Below are 19490 nucleotides of genomic sequence, written 5' to 3' on the forward strand. Positions count from 1 at the left end.
AGAGTGCGGGTACTAGACTGGCTTCAAAAATGTGTCTCCTCAGTTCCTAAACGTTTAATGAGTGTTGTTAAAAGGAAAGGCCATGTAACACAGTGGTAAAAATGCCCCTGTGTCAACATTTGTGCAATGTGTTGATGCCATTAAATTGTAAGTTAATGATTATTTGCAAAAAAAATTACTTTTCTCAGTGTGAACATTAAATATCTTGTCTTTTAAAAGGATTTGCAAATCATTGTATTCTGTTTTTATTTACCATTTACACAACGTGACAACTTCACTGGTTTTGGGTTTTGTACTCTATTTATGTATTGTTATTGTCTACCACTCACAATACAACCTTATTACCAGGTATTACCATCTACTTCAGTAATTATACTTTTAAGAGTAAGGGTTAGGACCATGGCATTTTCAAAAAGTCATATAATATATTGTAGCCCCCCAGAAGGAATCACACAATGGCCAAAGCTATTTTTAACTTTTATTACCAATCTTATAACAGACATATCACATAAAACACTGACATTAGCTGGTCATTACAGTATGAATTTATATATATATAGCGTATTACTTGTGCACTATTAACAAGTGATGTACTGAAAACTTGACCACCGAAAATAGAACCAAAAACCGCGCCACCGAAACCGGATGTAAACAAAACACACACCATTGTCTGGAGCATTGTCAGCATGTCTGTGATGTGGATGTGAATTTTGTACATATTGCAGATATATCCGCGGACAGACATCTACACAATATGCAAACATTAAGAGGACAGTGGAGACTTTTAAGAAGACAAAGCGAAACAGACAGACGTAGTCTCTAAACTCAACTATATCCTATAATATATTATAGAATGTATATATTATTATAGTTCATTCTATCATACATTATAGAATGTATATATTACTATACTACATCCTATAATACATTATAGAATGTATATATTATTATAGTACACTCTATAATACATTATAGAAAGTATATATTATTATAGTGCATTCTATAGTACATTATAGTATGTGTATATATATTATCATAGTACATTCTATAATACATTATAGATTTGTATATATTATTATAGTACATTCTACAATAGATTATAGAATGTATATATTATTATAGTACATTCTACAATACATTATAGAATGTGTATATTATCATATTACATTCTATAATACAATTTAGAATGTAGATATTATTATAGTACATTCTGTAATACGTTATGGAATGTATATATTATTGTAGTACATCTATAATAAATTATAGATTGTATATATTATTATAGTACATTCTACAATAGATTATAGAATGTATATATTATTGTGGTACATTCTACAATACATTATAGAATGTGTATATTATCATATTACATCCTATAATACAATTTAGAATGTAGTTATTATTATAGTACATTCTGTAATACGTTATGGAATGTATATATTATTATAGTACATTCTATAATGCATTATAGAATGTATATATTATTATAGTACGTTCTATAATACATTATAGAATTTATATATTATTATAGTACATTCTATAAAACATAGCATGTATATATGATTATAGTACATTTTATAATACATTATAGAATGCATATATTATTATAGTACATCCTATAATACATTATAGAATGTATATATTATTATAGTACATTCTATAATACATTACAAATGTATATATTATTATAGTATATACTACAATAGATTATAGAATGTATATATTATCATAGTACATTCTATAGCACTGCGATGAGGTGGCGACTTGTCCAGGGTGTACCCCGCCTTCCGCCCGATTGTAGCTGAGATAGCTTCCAGCGCCCCCCGCGTCCCCAAAGGGAATAAGCGGTAGAAAATGGATGGATGGATGGAGTACATTCTATAATACAGTATAGCATGTATATATTATCATAGTACATTCTGTAATACAACATAGAATGTATATATTATTATAGTACATTCTATAATACATTATAGAATGTATATATTATATAGTACATGCTATAATGCATTATAGAATGTATATATTATTATAGTACATTCTATAAAACAAAGCATGTATATATGATTATATTACATTCTATAATACATTATAGAATGCATATATTATTATAGTACATCCTATAATACATTATAGAATGTATATATTACTATAGTACATTCTACAATACATTATACAATGTGTATATTATTATAGTACATTCTATAATACATTATATAATGTATATATTATTATAGTACATACTATAATGCATTATACAATGTCTATATTATTATAGTGCATTGTATAATAGAATGTATATATTATTATAGTACATCCTATAATAATACCAGAAGAAGATTATGTCTGGAAACACTTGAACAAATCTCAACAAAGTACCTTGTACAAAAAGCAGCAACAATTGAAAATATGGCAAAACAATTAAAAAATATATGTTAATACTAATTAATAAAGCAGATTTGTTTTAAATGTATGTATACATTTTGTGTAGCCTATTTAAAGAAACAAATATCATCATAGTAAATTATGCAAATTTATCGATGATGTCACAGTGGCCACGCCCCCGCCACCACAGGTATCTCGGCAGTCTAGGGCAAACCCCGAACATGCTAGGCTATATAGGCTACTAGGCGCTACACCACAGCTAAGCACACAATCATTAGTAGGTACCAGTTTAGTTTTTGTCTCATTCCTGTGAGAATCCTGCGTGTTATCGAAGCATTGAGGAGTGGAACTGTCCAGTCCTTTCACTGGATCAAATATTCCACACCACTAAAGGATACAGGTGTTTCAAATGCATGGCCAGTGTTTGCAGGCAGCAGAATAAAAGTCAGCTTGTCCTCGTCAGGCACAGCATCCCAGTCGGTCTCCATGCCAACCTGACGGAGGGCATCCCAGTGTGTGCCAGCCTAAGGAGGACCTCCACCCTCACCAACCAGTGCGGCTTCTTCCACGGCAAGATGGGCTTCCGCCAGGCCCTGCAGAAACAGCAGCTCAGCATGGAACAGGTGCTGCCAGCAACACCCCCCCTCATATTCATCATATTTACCATCATATTTATCATATTTACCATCATATTTACCATCGTATTGATCATCATATTTATCATATTTACATCATATTTATCATCATATTTATCATATTTACCGACATAGTCATATTGATCATATTTATCATATTTACTATCATATTCATACTTATCATATTTATCATCATATTGATCATATGTATCATATTTACCATCATATTTACTATCATATTCATATTTATCACCGTATTCATCATCATATTTATATTGATAATATTGATCATATTTATATTCATCATCATATTCATATTGATAATATTTATCATATTTATATTCATCACCATATTTATCACATAATTCATATTAATCATATGTATCATCAAATTCATATTTATCATCATACCTATCATCTTATTCATTTTTATCAACATATTCATATTTATCATCAAATGTTTCACCATATGTATAATCATATTCATAGTTATCATCATAATAATATTTATCACCATATTTATATTTATCATAATATTCATATTTATCATCATATTAATGTGTATCATATTTATCATCGTATTCATTTTATTCTATTTATCATCATATTCATATTTACTATCATATTTACATTTACCACCATATTTATATTTATCATCATTTTAATATTTATCATAATATTCATATTTATAACCATACCTATCATATTAATTTGTATCATATTTATCATCAATTTTATATTTATCATCTTTTTTATATTTACCATCATATTTGAGTTTACCATCATGTTCATATTTATCACCATATTCATATTTACTATCATATCTATATTTTCCATCATATTTATATTTATAATTTTCATATTTATCATCATATTATTATTTACCATCATATTCATATTTATGTTTATATTTACCATCATCTTCATATTTACATTTACCATCATATTCATATGTGTTTATATTTACCATCATATTCATATGTATTATCATATTGATATTTATGTTTATATTTACCATCATATTGATATTTATATTTTTATTAATTATCATATTGATAACCCTATAGTACTACTAATGTTCCTGGCATGACTCTTCAAGGTCATCAAATGTAGGTCAAGTCTCTCTCTGCACAAGTGACACACGTGTGTGTGTGCGTGTGTGTGTGTGTGTGTGTGTGTGTGTGTGTGTGTGTGTGTGTGTGTGTGTGTGTGTGTGTGTGTGTGTGTGTGTGTGTGTGTGTGCGCGCGCGCAGGTAAAGCAGGAGTTGAGAGCGCAGGTGAGGCTGTTCAAAGAACTGACAGGTCACCTGCCTCATCACATGGATGGACATCAGCATGTACATGTACTGCCAGGTAATACGCACATGTACACAAATGTGTACTCTACACACATATGCACACACACATGCACATGTACTGCCAGATAATACACACATGTACACACACACGTACTATACACACACCCACTGTACACACATGTACACACATTTACTGTACACACATGTGTACACATGTACTGTACACTTACTGTATGTACTGTACACACATATGTTTACACACATACTGTATGTACTGTACACACACACATATACACGCATACTGTATGTACTGTACACACGTATGCACACACATTTGTACACACACACATATGTACACACACATGTACTCAGGGCTGTAAGAGCCATGGTCAGCACACAAGTATTTGAACAAAGTGACACGTAAATATAAATAATACAGTTGACAGATGTATTGAACAGGGTTTGTCATTGGAAAAGTTTGTATAGGGGAGCACATTTCTCCATAAGAAACAGGATGGAAGAAACAATGTAAACATAAATAATACAGTTTACAAACTTCTTGAACAGGGTTTGTCCATAGAAAAGTTTGTATAGGGAATCACATTTCTCCATAAGAAACCATGTGAATACAAATAATACAGTATACAAACTTTTTGAACAGCGTTTGTCAATGGAAAAGTTTGTAAAGGGAAGCACATTTTTCCTTAAGAAACAATGTAAATATAAATAATACAGTTTACACACTTATTGAACAGGGTTTGTCAATGGAAAAGTTTGTATAGGGAAGCACATTTCTCCATAAGAAACAATGTAAATATAAATAATACAGTTTACAAACGTCTTGATCAGGGTTTGTCAATGGAAAAGTTTGTATAGTGAAGCACATTTCTCCATAAGAAACAATGTAAATATAAATAATACAGTTTACAAACTTCTTGAACAGGGTTTGTCCATGTAAAAGTTTGTATAGGGAAGCACATTTCTCCATAAGAAACAATGTAAACATAAATAATACAGTTCACAAACTTCTTGAACAGGGTTTGTCAATGAAAAAGTTTGTATAGGGAAGCAAAGTTCTCCATAAGAAACCATGTGAATACAAATAATACAGTATACAAACTTTTTGAACAGGGTTTGTCAATGGAAAAGTTGTAAAGGGAAGCACATTTTTCCTTAAGAAACAATGTAAATATAAATAATACAGTTTACACACCTATTGAACAGGGTTTGTCAATGGAAAAGTTCGTATAGGGAAGCACATTTCTCCATAAGAAACCATGTGAATATAAATAATACAGTTTAAAAACTTCTTGAACAGGGTTTGTCAATGGAAAAGTGTATAAAGGGAAGCACATTTCTCCATAAGAAACAATGTAAACATAAATAATACAGTTTACAATCTTCTTGAACAGGGTTTGTCAATGGAAAAGTTTGTATAGGGAAGCACATTTCTCCATAAGAAACAATGTAAATATAAATAATACAGTTTACAAACTTCTTGAACAGGGTTTGTCCATGTAAAAGTTTGTATAGGGAAGCACATTTCTCCATAAGAAACAATGTAAACATGAATAATACAGTTTACAAACTTCTTGAACAGGGTTTGTCAATGAAAAAGTTTGTATAGGGAAGCAAATTTCTCCATAAGAAACCATGTGAATACAAATAATACAGTATACAAACTTTTTGAACAGGGTTTGTCAATGGAAAAGTTTGTAAAGGGAAGCACATTTTCCTTAAGAAACAATGTAAATATAAATAATACAGTTTACACACCTATTGAACAGGGTTTGTCAATGGAAAAGTTCGTATAGGGAAGCACATTTCTCCATAAGAAACCATGTGAATATAAATAATACAGTTTAAAAACTTCTTGAACAGGGTTTGTCAATGGAAAAGTGTATAAAGGGAAGCACATTTCTCCATAAGAAACAATGTAAACATAAATAATACAGTTTACAAACTTCTTGAACAGGGTTTGTCAATGGAAAAGTTTGTATAGGGAAGCACATTTCTCCATAAGAAACAATGTAAATATAAATAATACAGTTTACAAACTTCTTGAACAGGGTTTGTCCATGTAAAAGTTTGTATAGGGAAGCACATTTCTCCATAAGAAACAATGTAAACATGAATAATACAGTTTACAAACTTCTTGAACAGGGTTTGTCAATGAAAAAGTTTGTATAGGGAAGCAAATGTCTCCATAAGAAACCATGTGAATACAAATAATACAGTATACAAACTTTTTGAACAGGGTTTGTCAATGGAAAAGTTTGTAAAGGGAAGCACATTTTTCCTTAAGAAACCATGTAAATATAAATAATACAGTTTACACACCTATTGAACAGGGTTTGTCAATGGAAAAGTTCGTATTGGGAAGCACATTTCTCCATAAGAAACAATGTAAATATAAATAATACAGTTTACAAACGTCTTGAACAGGGTTTGTCAATGGAAAAGTTTGTATAGTGAAGCACATTTCTCCATAAGAAACCATGTGAATATAAATAATACAGTTTAAAAACTTCTTGAACAGGGTTTGTCAATGGAAAAGTGTTTAAAGGGAAGCACATTTCTCCATAAGAAACAATGTAAACATAAATAATACGGTTTACAAACTTCTTGAACAGGGTTTGTCCATGGAAAAGTTTGTATAGGGAAGCACATTTCTCCATAAGAAACCATGTGAATATAAATAATACAGTTTACAAACTTCTTGAACGGGGTTTGTCAATGGAAAAGTTTGTAAAGGGAAGCACATTTCTCCATAAGAAACCATGTGAATATAAATAATAGTTTACAAACTTCTTGAACAGGGTTTGTCAATGGAAAAGTTTGCATAAGGAAGCACATTTCTCCATAAGAAACAATGTAAATATAAATAATACAGTTTACAAACTTCTTGAACAGGGTTTGTCAATGGAAAAGTTTGTATAGGGAAGCACATTTCTCCATAAGAAACAATGTAAATATAAATAATACAGTTTACAAACTTCTTGAACAGGGTTTGTCAATGGAAAAGTTTGTATAGGGAAGCACATTTCTCCATAAGAAACAATGTAAATATGAAGAATTGGTTCCAGCCTGGACAGAAGTCCATATTTCAGTGAAGGGTTGTACACTTTAAAGACAATATAAAGTACTATGCAGTACTTTGAAGACAATATAAAGTACTTTGAAGACAATATAAAGTACCATTCAGTACTCTGAAGACAATATAAAGTACTATGCAGTACTTTGAAGACAATATATAATACTTTGAACTTCAAAGTATTTTGTATTGTCTTCAAAGTTTGAAGAAAATATAAAATACTTTGAACTTCAAAGTATTTTATATTGTGTTCAAAGTTTGAAGAAAATATAAAATACTTTGAAGACAGAATAAAATACTTTGAAGACAATATAAAATAATATGCAGTACTTCGAAGACAATATAAAGTACAATATAGTACTTTGAAGACAATATAAAGTACTACTTTGAAGACAATATAAAGTACTATGCAGTACTTTGAAGACAATGTAAAGTACTATGCAGTACTTTGAAGACAATATACAGTACTACTTTGAAGACAATATAAAGATGCAGTACTGTATCTTGTCTTTTAACAAAGAAACAAGGAAGTCACAATTTTCGTTCAATGAATGTTCTGCAATTTGTCGTCCCCAAAGTAAGAACTGAACTGGGCAAGAAAGCATTTAGGTTTTCAGCACCGAAGGCTTGGAATAACCTACAATCGAATATTAAACTTCAAACCCTTGTTACATTGAATGAGTTTAAAGCTTCTGTGAAAGGATTGCAGTCTACCTTGTCTGTATGCACATGTGTTATGTGAGCAAGTTTTAATGTTGTAAATGTGATGTTTTATGTGTTGTTTACTGTTTTTTAATGTAACCTTGCTGCTGCCCTCTAGGCCAGGTCTCCCTTGGAAAAGAGATCTTTGATCTCAATGGGATATTACCTGGTTAAATAAAGGCTAAATAAAAAATTTAAAAAAACTGTATATCTAACTAAGAAAACAAGGAGCATCTTCCTGCAGATGTTAAAAGACCTCAGCCTCCTCAGGTCCTTTTTGTCTCCGTGTTCTTAGACCAGTCCAGTTTTGTATCCGTGTTCTTAAATCAGTCCAGTTTTGTATCCGTCTTCTTAGACTAGTCCAGTTTTGTATTTGTCTTCTTAGACCAGTCCAGTTTTGTATCCGTCTTCTTAGACCAGTCCAGTTTTGTATCTGTGTTCTTAGACTAGCCTAGTTTTGTCTCCGTGTTCTTAGACCAGTCCAGTTTTGTATCTGTGTTCTTAGACGAGCCTAGTTTTGTCTCCATGTTCTTAGACCAGTCCAGTTTTGTATCTGTGTTCTTAGACCAGTCAGGTTTTGTATCCGTCTTCTTGCACCAGTCCGGTTTTGTATCCGTGTTCTTAGACTAGTCAAGTTATGTATCCGTCTTCTTAGACTAGTCAAGTTATGTATCCGTCTTCTTAGACCAGTCCAGTTTTGTATCAGTGTTCTTAGACCAATACAGTTTTGTCTCCGTGTTCTTAGACCAGTCCAGTTTTGTCTCTGTGTTCGTAGACCAGTCAAGATTTGTATCCGTGTTCTTAGACCAGTCCAGTTTTGTATCCGTGTTCTTAGACCAGTCCAGTTTTGTATCCGTGTTCTTAGAACAGTCCAGTTTTGTATCCGTCTTCTTAGACCAGTCCAGTTTTGTATCTGTCTTCTTAGACCAGTCTAGTTCATTGTCAGTGTGGACTCCTCTGTAGTTACGGTCTGTTACAATGTCCGCATGGACCCCACGGATGGAAACAGGGGTCACTGGTGCCTTCCTTCTCCTCAGATCTACCAGCAGCTCCTTAGTCTTTGATGACGGCCTTATTAATGAAGGTGTGTGTGTGTGTGCAGAGGTGCGTGAGGTGTTTGCCCAGGTCCTGGCCGAGTACAGGATCGTCTACACCCGCGTTCCAGTGGAGCCTGCTCTGAAGAGCTGCACGTGGCTGCCAGCACACCTTCACAGCTTCTACACCCAGGTGGAGAAGGACGCCCTGGACTCCATCCCCGTCTTCAAGCGCTTCGGCATCAGGTGGGAGGCTTTTCTACAAGGGACCCTGAGCTCCTTAATCCTGGACCATTATGGCCCAAATAATAATCAACATTATATATTGATGATTCAAATTATTCATGGGTGGGAACCCCCCTGCTGGGTGAGCAATGGCCGCCAAGTGGGTATTACCATTAAATATGACTTTCATGAACATGTAAGAGTCCAGACCGTTGAGGAGCCAGCAGAGGTCGTAGGCGGTCTTCTTCCATGTTATGGAGGAGTTAGCCACCCTGGGTCAGGGATTATTCGTGGTCACCGTGCAACCTCTCCATGCAGGAGAGGGGGGGGGGGGGGCAGAAAAGAGAAGCAGCAGGTCAGCTGGTCTAAAACAGAGTCTTTTTCAAAGCGAGGCTACATAAATGAGTTTTAAAATGGGACTTACATGATTCTACTGAGGTGACATCTCTAACTGTTACTGGGAGAACATTCCAGAGTACAGGAACCCGAACACCTGCAGACGAGTGTAGTTTTCTGGATGGTGCCTAGGGTACACATTAGGGTTGTACGGTATACCGGTACTAGTATAGTATCACAGTACTAATGAATTAAAAAACGGTACTATACTCTGTTTGAAAAGTACCGGTCGTCACGTCGTGACATTGCTGTTTTTACAAGCAGAGGAGCATGTTCGGCAGCGCACACACACGAGTACTTATTAGCAGACACGGTGTCTAGACAGCAAAGGGAGAACGGATGCATTTTGGCCTAAAAACTAACGGTAAAGGTGAAGTTATAAAACTGAAACGCCCTCAGGAAGAGGTGCTTTAATGGCTAGCTAGCTAGCGGCTATCACTCATCCGCAGTCGGCAGTGTTTTAGCTACTTCTAAACCACTAATCCTCGCCTCTATGGCGACAAATAAAGTACGTTTCGTACAAGTAACATTATCACTGGAGGACGAGGAATAGCTAAACATGCTTCACTACACACCGTAGGAGAATACAATAGCTCACCGCTAAAAGCAAGCTAGCACCCCTAAATGTAAACAAATGGGTGGATCTACACCTGACATCCACTGTAATGATACCAAGTAAAATAGCGTATCTACTCGATACTAATATGATTACATCCATATTTTTTATCATCACAAAATAATTTTTCCTTTTTAAAAAAAAATTAATATTATGTTTATAAACTCAGGAAATACGTCCCTGGAAACATGAGGACTTTGAATCGATACCTAAATTTGTGGTATCATCCAAAACTAAAGTAAAGTATCCAAACAACAGAAGAATAAGTGTCAGGTACAAACACTGATGACAACTATTAAACAAGACAAGAGGCAAAGAATTAAACAGAGACAGAATTCAATTTGGCTCAATATTGAGGAGAGTCGCCTGGACACTGTACCTTTGCACAGTGTTTTAGCACGCTCTGGCGAAAGATTGTACAACTCCTCCTTTATTTGACTTTCTCTGACCACATAACCACAGCTGCTTCCAAAAGGCAAGTGGGTCGTAAACAGCGTTGCCTTTGGTTACAGAACAGTTCAAAAGAAAAGGTCGTAAACACTTCACAGAAAAGGTCGTAAACGAGTTCAAAAAGAGGTTCGTAAAACAGTTGAAAAAGGAGGTCGCCTGGTGGGGATTCTGGTCCTGCTTCCTCTTCGCTTTTATAGTCCATAGTTTGATTATATTACATGAAAGAAACAGGAACACCTTCATCTTGCTTCCCCCCTACACAGTGGAGTTTTACGAGCCTTACTCTTGGTAGGTTTCAAAGACAGCCGTTGCTTCTCACTCAATGTAACACAAAGTTTTTGTGATCATTTAGAAACAATTTTTCTAACAATAAGTGATTATTACATTTGAACCGAAGTGTAGATAGAACATGTTGAAACAGGAAGAAAGCAGATATTAACAGGAAATGAACAAGTAGATGAATAATGTTGACAAAATAAAATGACACAATATGTTACTGCATACGTCAGCAGACTAATTAGGAGCCTTTGTTTGTTTACTTACTACTAAAACACAAGTTGTCTAGTATGTTTACTATTTTATTTAAGGACAAAATTGTTCTTCCATTGCAATAAGAAACATATGTTTAATGTACTGTAAGATTTTTTGTTAAAATAAAGCCAAAAATGCAATTTTTTGTGGTCCCCTTTATTTAGAAAAGTATCTAAATACATTTTGTACTGGTAACGGTACCAAAATATTGGTATCAGTACAACCCTATTACAGAGGGTGGTCAGGGTGTGAACATTTCTCATCACTATTACTGCGACCAAAATGATCATTATTATCGCAGGATTTTTAAATGTGCTCCCAATGTTCAAAAAGTGAAAATGGACGGACGGATACTCAATTGGAATACCCCTCCCCCGCCCTGGCTTTTGCCCTCCCTCCTTGCTTTTGCGCCTTGGAATTGTCCGCCAGGTCGGGGGGGGTAAGGGCATAGTACCTCCCTCGAAGCGAAGTGACCTCCCTACAGGAGAAAGATGGCGGAGCAGAAACTCAAGAGAAGCGTACAAGTGATGTCATTTTCATGGGATTATTTTCTCATTTAAGTGACTTCCAATGAAAAAAATGAAAAAAATATTTTTTTTCATGAGCTATGTACCAGCGTATCTGGTTTGGGGGTCCTACTTTGGAAATAATTTGTACCACTTTCAGAGATCTCATTTAAATCCCCTTAAAACATTCACATGTTGCACAATGAGATGTAAGCATGGAATAGAGTATACATTCCTGTAACTTTCTGTCTATATATATATATATATATATATATATATATATATATATATATATATATATATATATATACTACCGTTCAAAAGTTTGGGGTCACATTGAAATGTCCTTATTTTTGAAGGAAAAGCACTCTGTACTTTTCAATGAAGATAACTTTAAACTAGTCTTAACTTTAAAGAAATACACTCTATACATTGCTAATGTGGTAAATGACTATTCTAACTGCAAATGTCTGGTTTTTGGTGCAATATCTACATAGGGGTATAGAGGCCCATTTCCAGAAACTATCACTCCAGTGTTCTAATGGTACAATGTGTTTGCTCATTGGCTCAGAAGGCTAATTGATGATTAGAAAACCCTTGTGCAATCATGTTCACACATCTGAAAACAGTTTAGCTTGTTACAGAAGCTACAAAACTGACCTTCCTTTTAGCAGATTGAGTTTCTGGAGCATCACATTTGTGGGGTCAATTAAACGCTCAAAATGGCCAGAAAAAGAGAAATTTCATCTGAAACTCGACAGTTGTTCTTAGAAATGAAGGCTATTCCACAAAATTGTTTGGGTGACCCCAAACTTTTGAACGGTAGTGTATATATATATATATATATATATATATATATATATATATATATATATATATATATATATATATATATATATATATATATATATATATATATATATATATATATATATATATATGATGATAATTATTGAGGTTATTATGAATGAAATGATAAATAATGAGGTTATGATGAATGAGATGATGATAATTATTAATGAGGTTATGAACGAGATGATAATTATTAATGAAGTTATGAACGAGATGATAATTATTAATGAAGTTATGATGATTGATAATAACTATTAATGAGGTTATGATGGAGATGATATTTATTAATGAGGTTAAGATGAATTAGATGATGATAATTACTAATGAGGTTATGATGAATGATATGATAATTATTAAAGAGGTTACGGTGAATGAGATGATAATTATTACTAAGGTTATTATGAATGAGATGATAAATAATGAGGTTATGATGAAGAGATGATAATTATTAATGAGGTCATGATGAATGAGATGATGATTATTAATGAGGTTTTGATGATTGATGATAGTTATTAACGAGGGTATGATAAATGATGATAATTATTAATGAGGTTATGATGAATGAGATCATTATTAATGAGGTTATAATGAATGAGATGATGAAAATGATTAATGAGGTTATGGCTTCTGGCTGACAATCTGTTGGACGTCCACAGGTGGCCAGAAGTCTACCTGGGCCTGAGCACAGTGGGACAGCACATGTCCGTGTGCAACCTGCAGCGAGCGCTGGGTCATGTGACCTCCACCTGTGCCCAGCAGGTGGTCACAGCTGAACTGATGGTGCACCCGGGATACCCCAGTCAGCCCCCAGAGGGCGGCTGTGGCCAAGGACCCGATGACTTCTCCCAGTCGGAGGAGCGGCGACACGAACTCAACGTCCTCCTGGATCCTTCTCTGATGGCCTTCTTCCTGCACCAGCGTGTGCACATCTGCACTTTTAAGGATCTTTGATACCGTAAGTTTAATACTTATATCATCTTACACATTTAGACTAATATTTATATCATCTTTCATACACATTTACAGTCATATTTATATCATCTTACATACTTACAGTAATATCTATATCATCTTACATACTTACAGTAATATTTATATCATATTTCATACACACTTACAGTAATATTTATATCATCTTTCATACACACTTACAGTCATATTTATATCATCTTACATACTTACAGTAATATTTATATCATATTTCATACACACTTACAGTAATATTTATATCATCTTTCATACACACTTACAGCAATATTTATATCATCTTACATACTTACAGTAATATTTACATCATCTTTCATACTTACAGTAATATTTATATCATCTTACAAACTTACAGTAATATCTATATCATCTTACATACAGTAATATTTATATCATCTTTCATACACACTTACAGTAATATTTATATAATCTTACAAACTTACAGTAATATTTATATTTATTTCATACACACTTACAGTAATATTTATATCATCTTTCATACACACAGTAATATTTATATCATCTTACAAACTTACAGTAATATTTATATTTATTTCATACACACTTACAGTAATATTTATATCATCTTACATACTTACAGTAATATTTATATCATCTTTCATACACACAGTAATATTTATATCATCTTACACACTTACAGTAATATTTATATAATCTTACACACAGTAATATTTATATCATCTTTCATACACACTCACAGTAACATTTATATCATCTTTAATACATACAGTAGTAATTATATCATCTTACACACTTACAGTAATAATGATATCATCTTTCATACACACTCACAGTAACATTTATATAATCTTTAATACATACAGTAGTAATTATATCATCTTACACACTTACAGTAATAATAATATCATCTTTCATACACACTCACAGTAACATTTATATCATCTTTAATACATACAGTAGTAATTATATCATCTTACACACTTACAGTAATAATGATATCATCTTTCATACAAACTTACAGTAATATTTATATCATCTTACACACTTACAGTACTATTTATATCATCTTTCATACACACTTACATTAATACTTATATCATCTTACATACTTACAGTAATATTTACATCATCTTTCATACTTACAGTAATATTTATATCATCTTACATACTTACAGTAATATCTATATCATCTTACATACAGTAATATTTATATCATCTTTCATACACACTTACAGTAATATTTATATAATCTTACAAACTTAGAGTAATATTTATATTTATTTCATACACACTTACAGTAATATTTATATCATCTTTCATACACACAGTAATATTTATATCATCTTACGAACTTACAGTAATATTTATATTTATTTCATACACACTTACAGTAATATTTATATCATCTTACATACTTACAGTAATATTTATATCATCTTTCATACACACAGTAATATTTATATCATCTTACACACTTACAGTAATATTTATATCATCTTACACACAGTAATATTTATATAATCTTTCATACACACTCACAGTAACATTTATATCATCTTTAATACATACAGTAGTAATTATATCATCTTACACACTTACAGTAATAATGATATCATCTTTCATACACACTTACAGTAATATTTATATCATCTTACACACTTACAGTACTATTTATATCATCTTTCATACACACTTACATGAATACTTATATCATCTTACACATAGTAATATTTATATCATCTTTCATACACACAGTAGTAATTATATCATCTTACACACTTACAGTAATAATGATATAATCTTTCATACACACTTACAGTAATATTTATATAATCTTACACACTTATAATAATAATTATATAATCTTTCATATACACTTGCAGTAACAAGTATATCATCTTTCATACACACAGTAATAATTATATCATCTTACGCACAGTAATATTTATATCATCTTTCATACACACTTACAGTAATTTTTATATCATCTTACACACAGTAATATGTATATCATCTTACATACACACCGTAATATTTAAACCATCTTTCATACACACTTACAGTAATATTTATACAATCTTACACACTTACAGTAATATTTATATCATTTTTCATACACACTTACAGTAATAATTATATCATCTTACACACTTACAGTAATATTTATATAATCTTTCAGACACACTTACAGTAATATTTATATCATCTTACACACAATAATATTTATATAATCTTACATACACACTTACCGTAATATTTATACCATCTTTCATACACACTTAAAGTAATATTTATACAATCTTACACACTTACAGTAATATTTATATCATCTTTCATACACACTTACAGTAATATTTATATCATATTACACACTTACAGTAATATTTATAACATCTTACATACACACGTACTGTAATATTTATACCATCTTTCATATACATATTATTTATATTATCTTTAATGCACACTTACAGTAATATTTATATCATTTTACATACACACTTACAGTAATATTTATATAATCTTACACACTTACAGTAATATTTATATCATCTTTCATACACACAGTGATATTTATATCATCTTTCATACACACTTATAGTAATATTCATATCATCTTCCATACACATTTACAGTAATATTTATATCATCTTTTATACACACTTACAGTAAGTCTAATATTTATCATATTTCACTCTCCTAGAGTTTGGAAAAGTTACTCAGCAGTCGTCCATCTTTAAGTGCACTAAGAGTGTGTACTTCTACCAATGTTTACAAGGTCTACTGTACTTGTGTACGTACAGTAGCTATGGAAATTGTTCAGACGCCTTTAAATGTTTGAGTCTTTGTTTGGTTGCAGACATTTGCTAAAATGAAAAGAGTTGATTTTATTTCTCAGCAGCCATCTTGACAGAACAAAAGAGAAATGTAGAAATGTTTGCAGAGTTATTCCAAAGAAAAGTGCTCATAAGTATTGAGTACTTTGCTGAGTACTGAGTATTTGCACCTTTTGAGTACAGCCATGAGTCTTCTTGGGAACGTTAGTGGACGTTGGGTTTAGGTCAGGGCTCTGGCTGGGCCAGTGAAGAATGGTTCCGAAGCCACTCCTTTGTTATTTTAGCTGTGTGCTTAGAGTCACCGTCTGTTTGGAAGGTGAACCTTGGGTCTAGTCTGAGGTCCTGAGCACTCTGGAAGAGGTTTTCTTCCAGGATTTCTCTGTACTTGGCCGCATTCATCTTTCCTCCGATTTAAATCAGTCGTCCTGTCTCTGCAACTGACAAACACCCCCATAGCATGATGCTGCCACCACCATGTTTCACTGTTGGGATTGTATTGGGCAGATGGTTTTCTCCAGACATACCGCCTAGAAGTAAGGCCAGAAAGTTCAATCTTGGTCTCATCAGACCAGAGAATCTAATTCCTCAGACTCTGAGAGTCCTTCATGTGTTTTTTGGCAAACTATGTGGGCTTTCATAAGTCTTGCACTGAGGAGAGGCTTCAGTCGGGCCACTGTGCCATAAAGCCCCGACCGATGAGGTGGCGACTTGTCCAGGGTGTACCCCGCCTTCCGCCCGATTGTAGCTGAGATAGGCTCCAGCGCCCCCCGCGACCCCAAAAGGGAATAAGCGGTAGAAAATGGATGGATGGATGGATGGTGGAGAGCTGCAGTGACAGTTGACTTTGTGGAACTTTCTTCATCTCCCTACTGCATCTCTGGAGCTCAGCCATAGGGATCTTTGGTTCTTCTTGACCTCTCTCACTAAGGCTCTTCTCCCACCATTGCTCAGTTTGGCTGGACGGCCATGTCTAGGGAGAGTTGTGGTCCTCCCAAACTTCTTCCACTGAAGGATCACGGAGGCCACTGTGCTCTTAGAAACCTTCTTTTGTAACCATGGCCAGATCTGTGCCTTGCCGCAATTCACTACCATCACTCCAAGGAGAGAGGAGGCTGCAGTGAAGCTGGTCAGGGATATGCATGATGAGCAACACCCTCTGCATGACCTGCTACCTCCAACACGAGGCAGCCGCACTGCCAGGACATTGAGGAACCAACATAAGCTGGCTGAACCCGAGCCCAAAGCCAAGACAAAGAGACTTAAAAACTCTACCCTGCATACTGCAATTAAACTGTATAATGACACTATCTAATTAAATAAGTAATACAGTCATATACCAGAATGCTAATAGTTTCCATGCTGCTGTTGCCCTGAAAATGTTTTTTGTTTTTTTTATATAAAATACCATCTGTTCTTTTCTTTTTTTTTTATCTTTGTTTGTTTGATATTCATTGTAAAGTTCAGCTGTTTTTTCAGTGGGGCCTTGGCTCCACTGCAAGCATGAATTAATAAAGTCAAGTCAAGTCAATTCTGTCTCTGAGATCCTTGGGCAGTTCCTCTTTTCCTTGGACCTCATGATTCTCATTTGCTGTGACATGCATATCGGGCAGCTGGGTTTCTCCATAAATACTTCCTAGAATTAAGGCCAGGAAGTTTCTTCTTGGCCTCTCTCACCAAGGCTCTTCTTCCACCATTGCTCAGTTTGGCTGGACGGCCTGGTCTAAGAAGAGTTGTGGTCCTCCCAAACTTCTTCCACTGAAGAAGGCCACGGAGGCCACTGTGCTCTTAGGAAGCTTCTTTTTTAACCTTGACTAGATCAGTGCCTTTCCGCAATTCCGTCTCTGAGATCCTTGGGCCGTTCCTCAGTTCCTTGGACCTCATGATTCTCATTTGTGAGCTGGAAGGTCTTCTATAGACAGGTGTGTGCCTCTCCTAATTAAGTCCAATCAGTTGAATCCAACACAGCTGGACTCCAATGAAGGAGCAGAAGCATCTCAAGGAGGACCAGAAGACATGGACAGCATGTGAGCGTCACACTTTTACTCTTTGAATACATGTGCAAACATCTCTGTGGCTCTGTCAAGATGGCTGCTGAGTGGACGTTCATCAGGAACAAAATCAACTCTTTTCATTTCAGCAAACGTCTGCATGGAATCAAAGAGCGTGCAGCCATAGGCGTGCACACCTTTTGTGCTAAATTCATCATCGAGTAACGTTTGCTTCCAGGAAGCAGAAGATCAGGACTGTCCCATACTGCGTTCATATTTGGAGAGCACTTCAAATGACCGAAATGAGGATCTAAATGACTCTTACTTCTTACTGTATGTACAGTAAAAGCTGCATCATTTCCCCATTGTGGGATGAATATGATTAATAAACATGTCGGCCATCCATGAAGTCAGTTCTTTTTTTTAGTACGTGTTCTTTGGTGTGGAACATTACAACTGTGGAAAAAAACAAACATTTACATGGTGTCCCTTAAGTCATGTATCATATAAATAAATCATACAATAATGAACATGAATGTTATTGCATTTTTTTATTGATATATTGCTGTATGTATCACATGGAGTTTTACTCCAGTTTTACTTTTTTCAATAACTTCAATTAGTATTAGCACCTTTGCTTCAAACTTAGGTCAACATTTCAATAATGAACATTCAGATCTGCACAAGTAGTTATAAAGAGTGACAGGTAATAATGTAGTTGTTACACCTGTCCTGCTGTTTGGCTCCAGTGCAGACTGTTGTCGAGGAGTACAGGGCAGATGTTCCCTTCAGGGTCGATGTTTTCGTCGGGGGTAACACCCTTCAGTTTACAATGGGTCTGCTCAGCTCCGCTTTCCGGTCAGAATTAGAGGCCGCCGATTTGTGACATTCTGGTTGCTTTATTGTTAGTTGTGCAGGACACAACCGGGCCCGTTCATCACTCTACTGCGCAGTGCACTCGCTACCTCTCTC

At 34.0% G+C, this 19490-nt stretch overlaps 1 protein-coding gene across 3 annotated transcripts in view; it reads left to right on the plus strand.

Moving 5' to 3' along the window:
• Positions 1-19033, plus strand: part of ydjc (YdjC chitooligosaccharide deacetylase homolog) — a 31606-nt gene extending 12573 nt beyond the window's left edge. The window contains exons 4-8 of one of the 3 annotated variants that reach the window (XM_062024170.1): positions 2849-3008; positions 4274-4373; positions 9217-9394; positions 13381-13679; positions 16398-19033. In XM_062024170.1, the coding sequence (XP_061880154.1) occupies positions 2849-3008; positions 4274-4373; positions 9217-9394; positions 13381-13675 (733 nt within the window). In that variant the 3' untranslated portion in view covers positions 13676-13679; positions 16398-19033. The remainder of the gene's footprint in view (positions 1-2848; positions 3009-4273; positions 4374-9216; positions 9395-13380; positions 13680-16397) is intronic. The other 2 variants (XM_062024169.1, XM_062024171.1) reach the window with 2 other exon arrangements.
• The last annotated feature ends 457 nt before the right edge of the window (positions 19034-19490 follow it).

Source organism: Entelurus aequoreus, linkage group LG17, assembly GCF_033978785.1.
Source record: "Entelurus aequoreus isolate RoL-2023_Sb linkage group LG17, RoL_Eaeq_v1.1, whole genome shotgun sequence".
In the NCBI taxonomy this organism is placed as follows: domain Eukaryota; kingdom Metazoa; phylum Chordata; class Actinopteri; order Syngnathiformes; family Syngnathidae; genus Entelurus; species Entelurus aequoreus.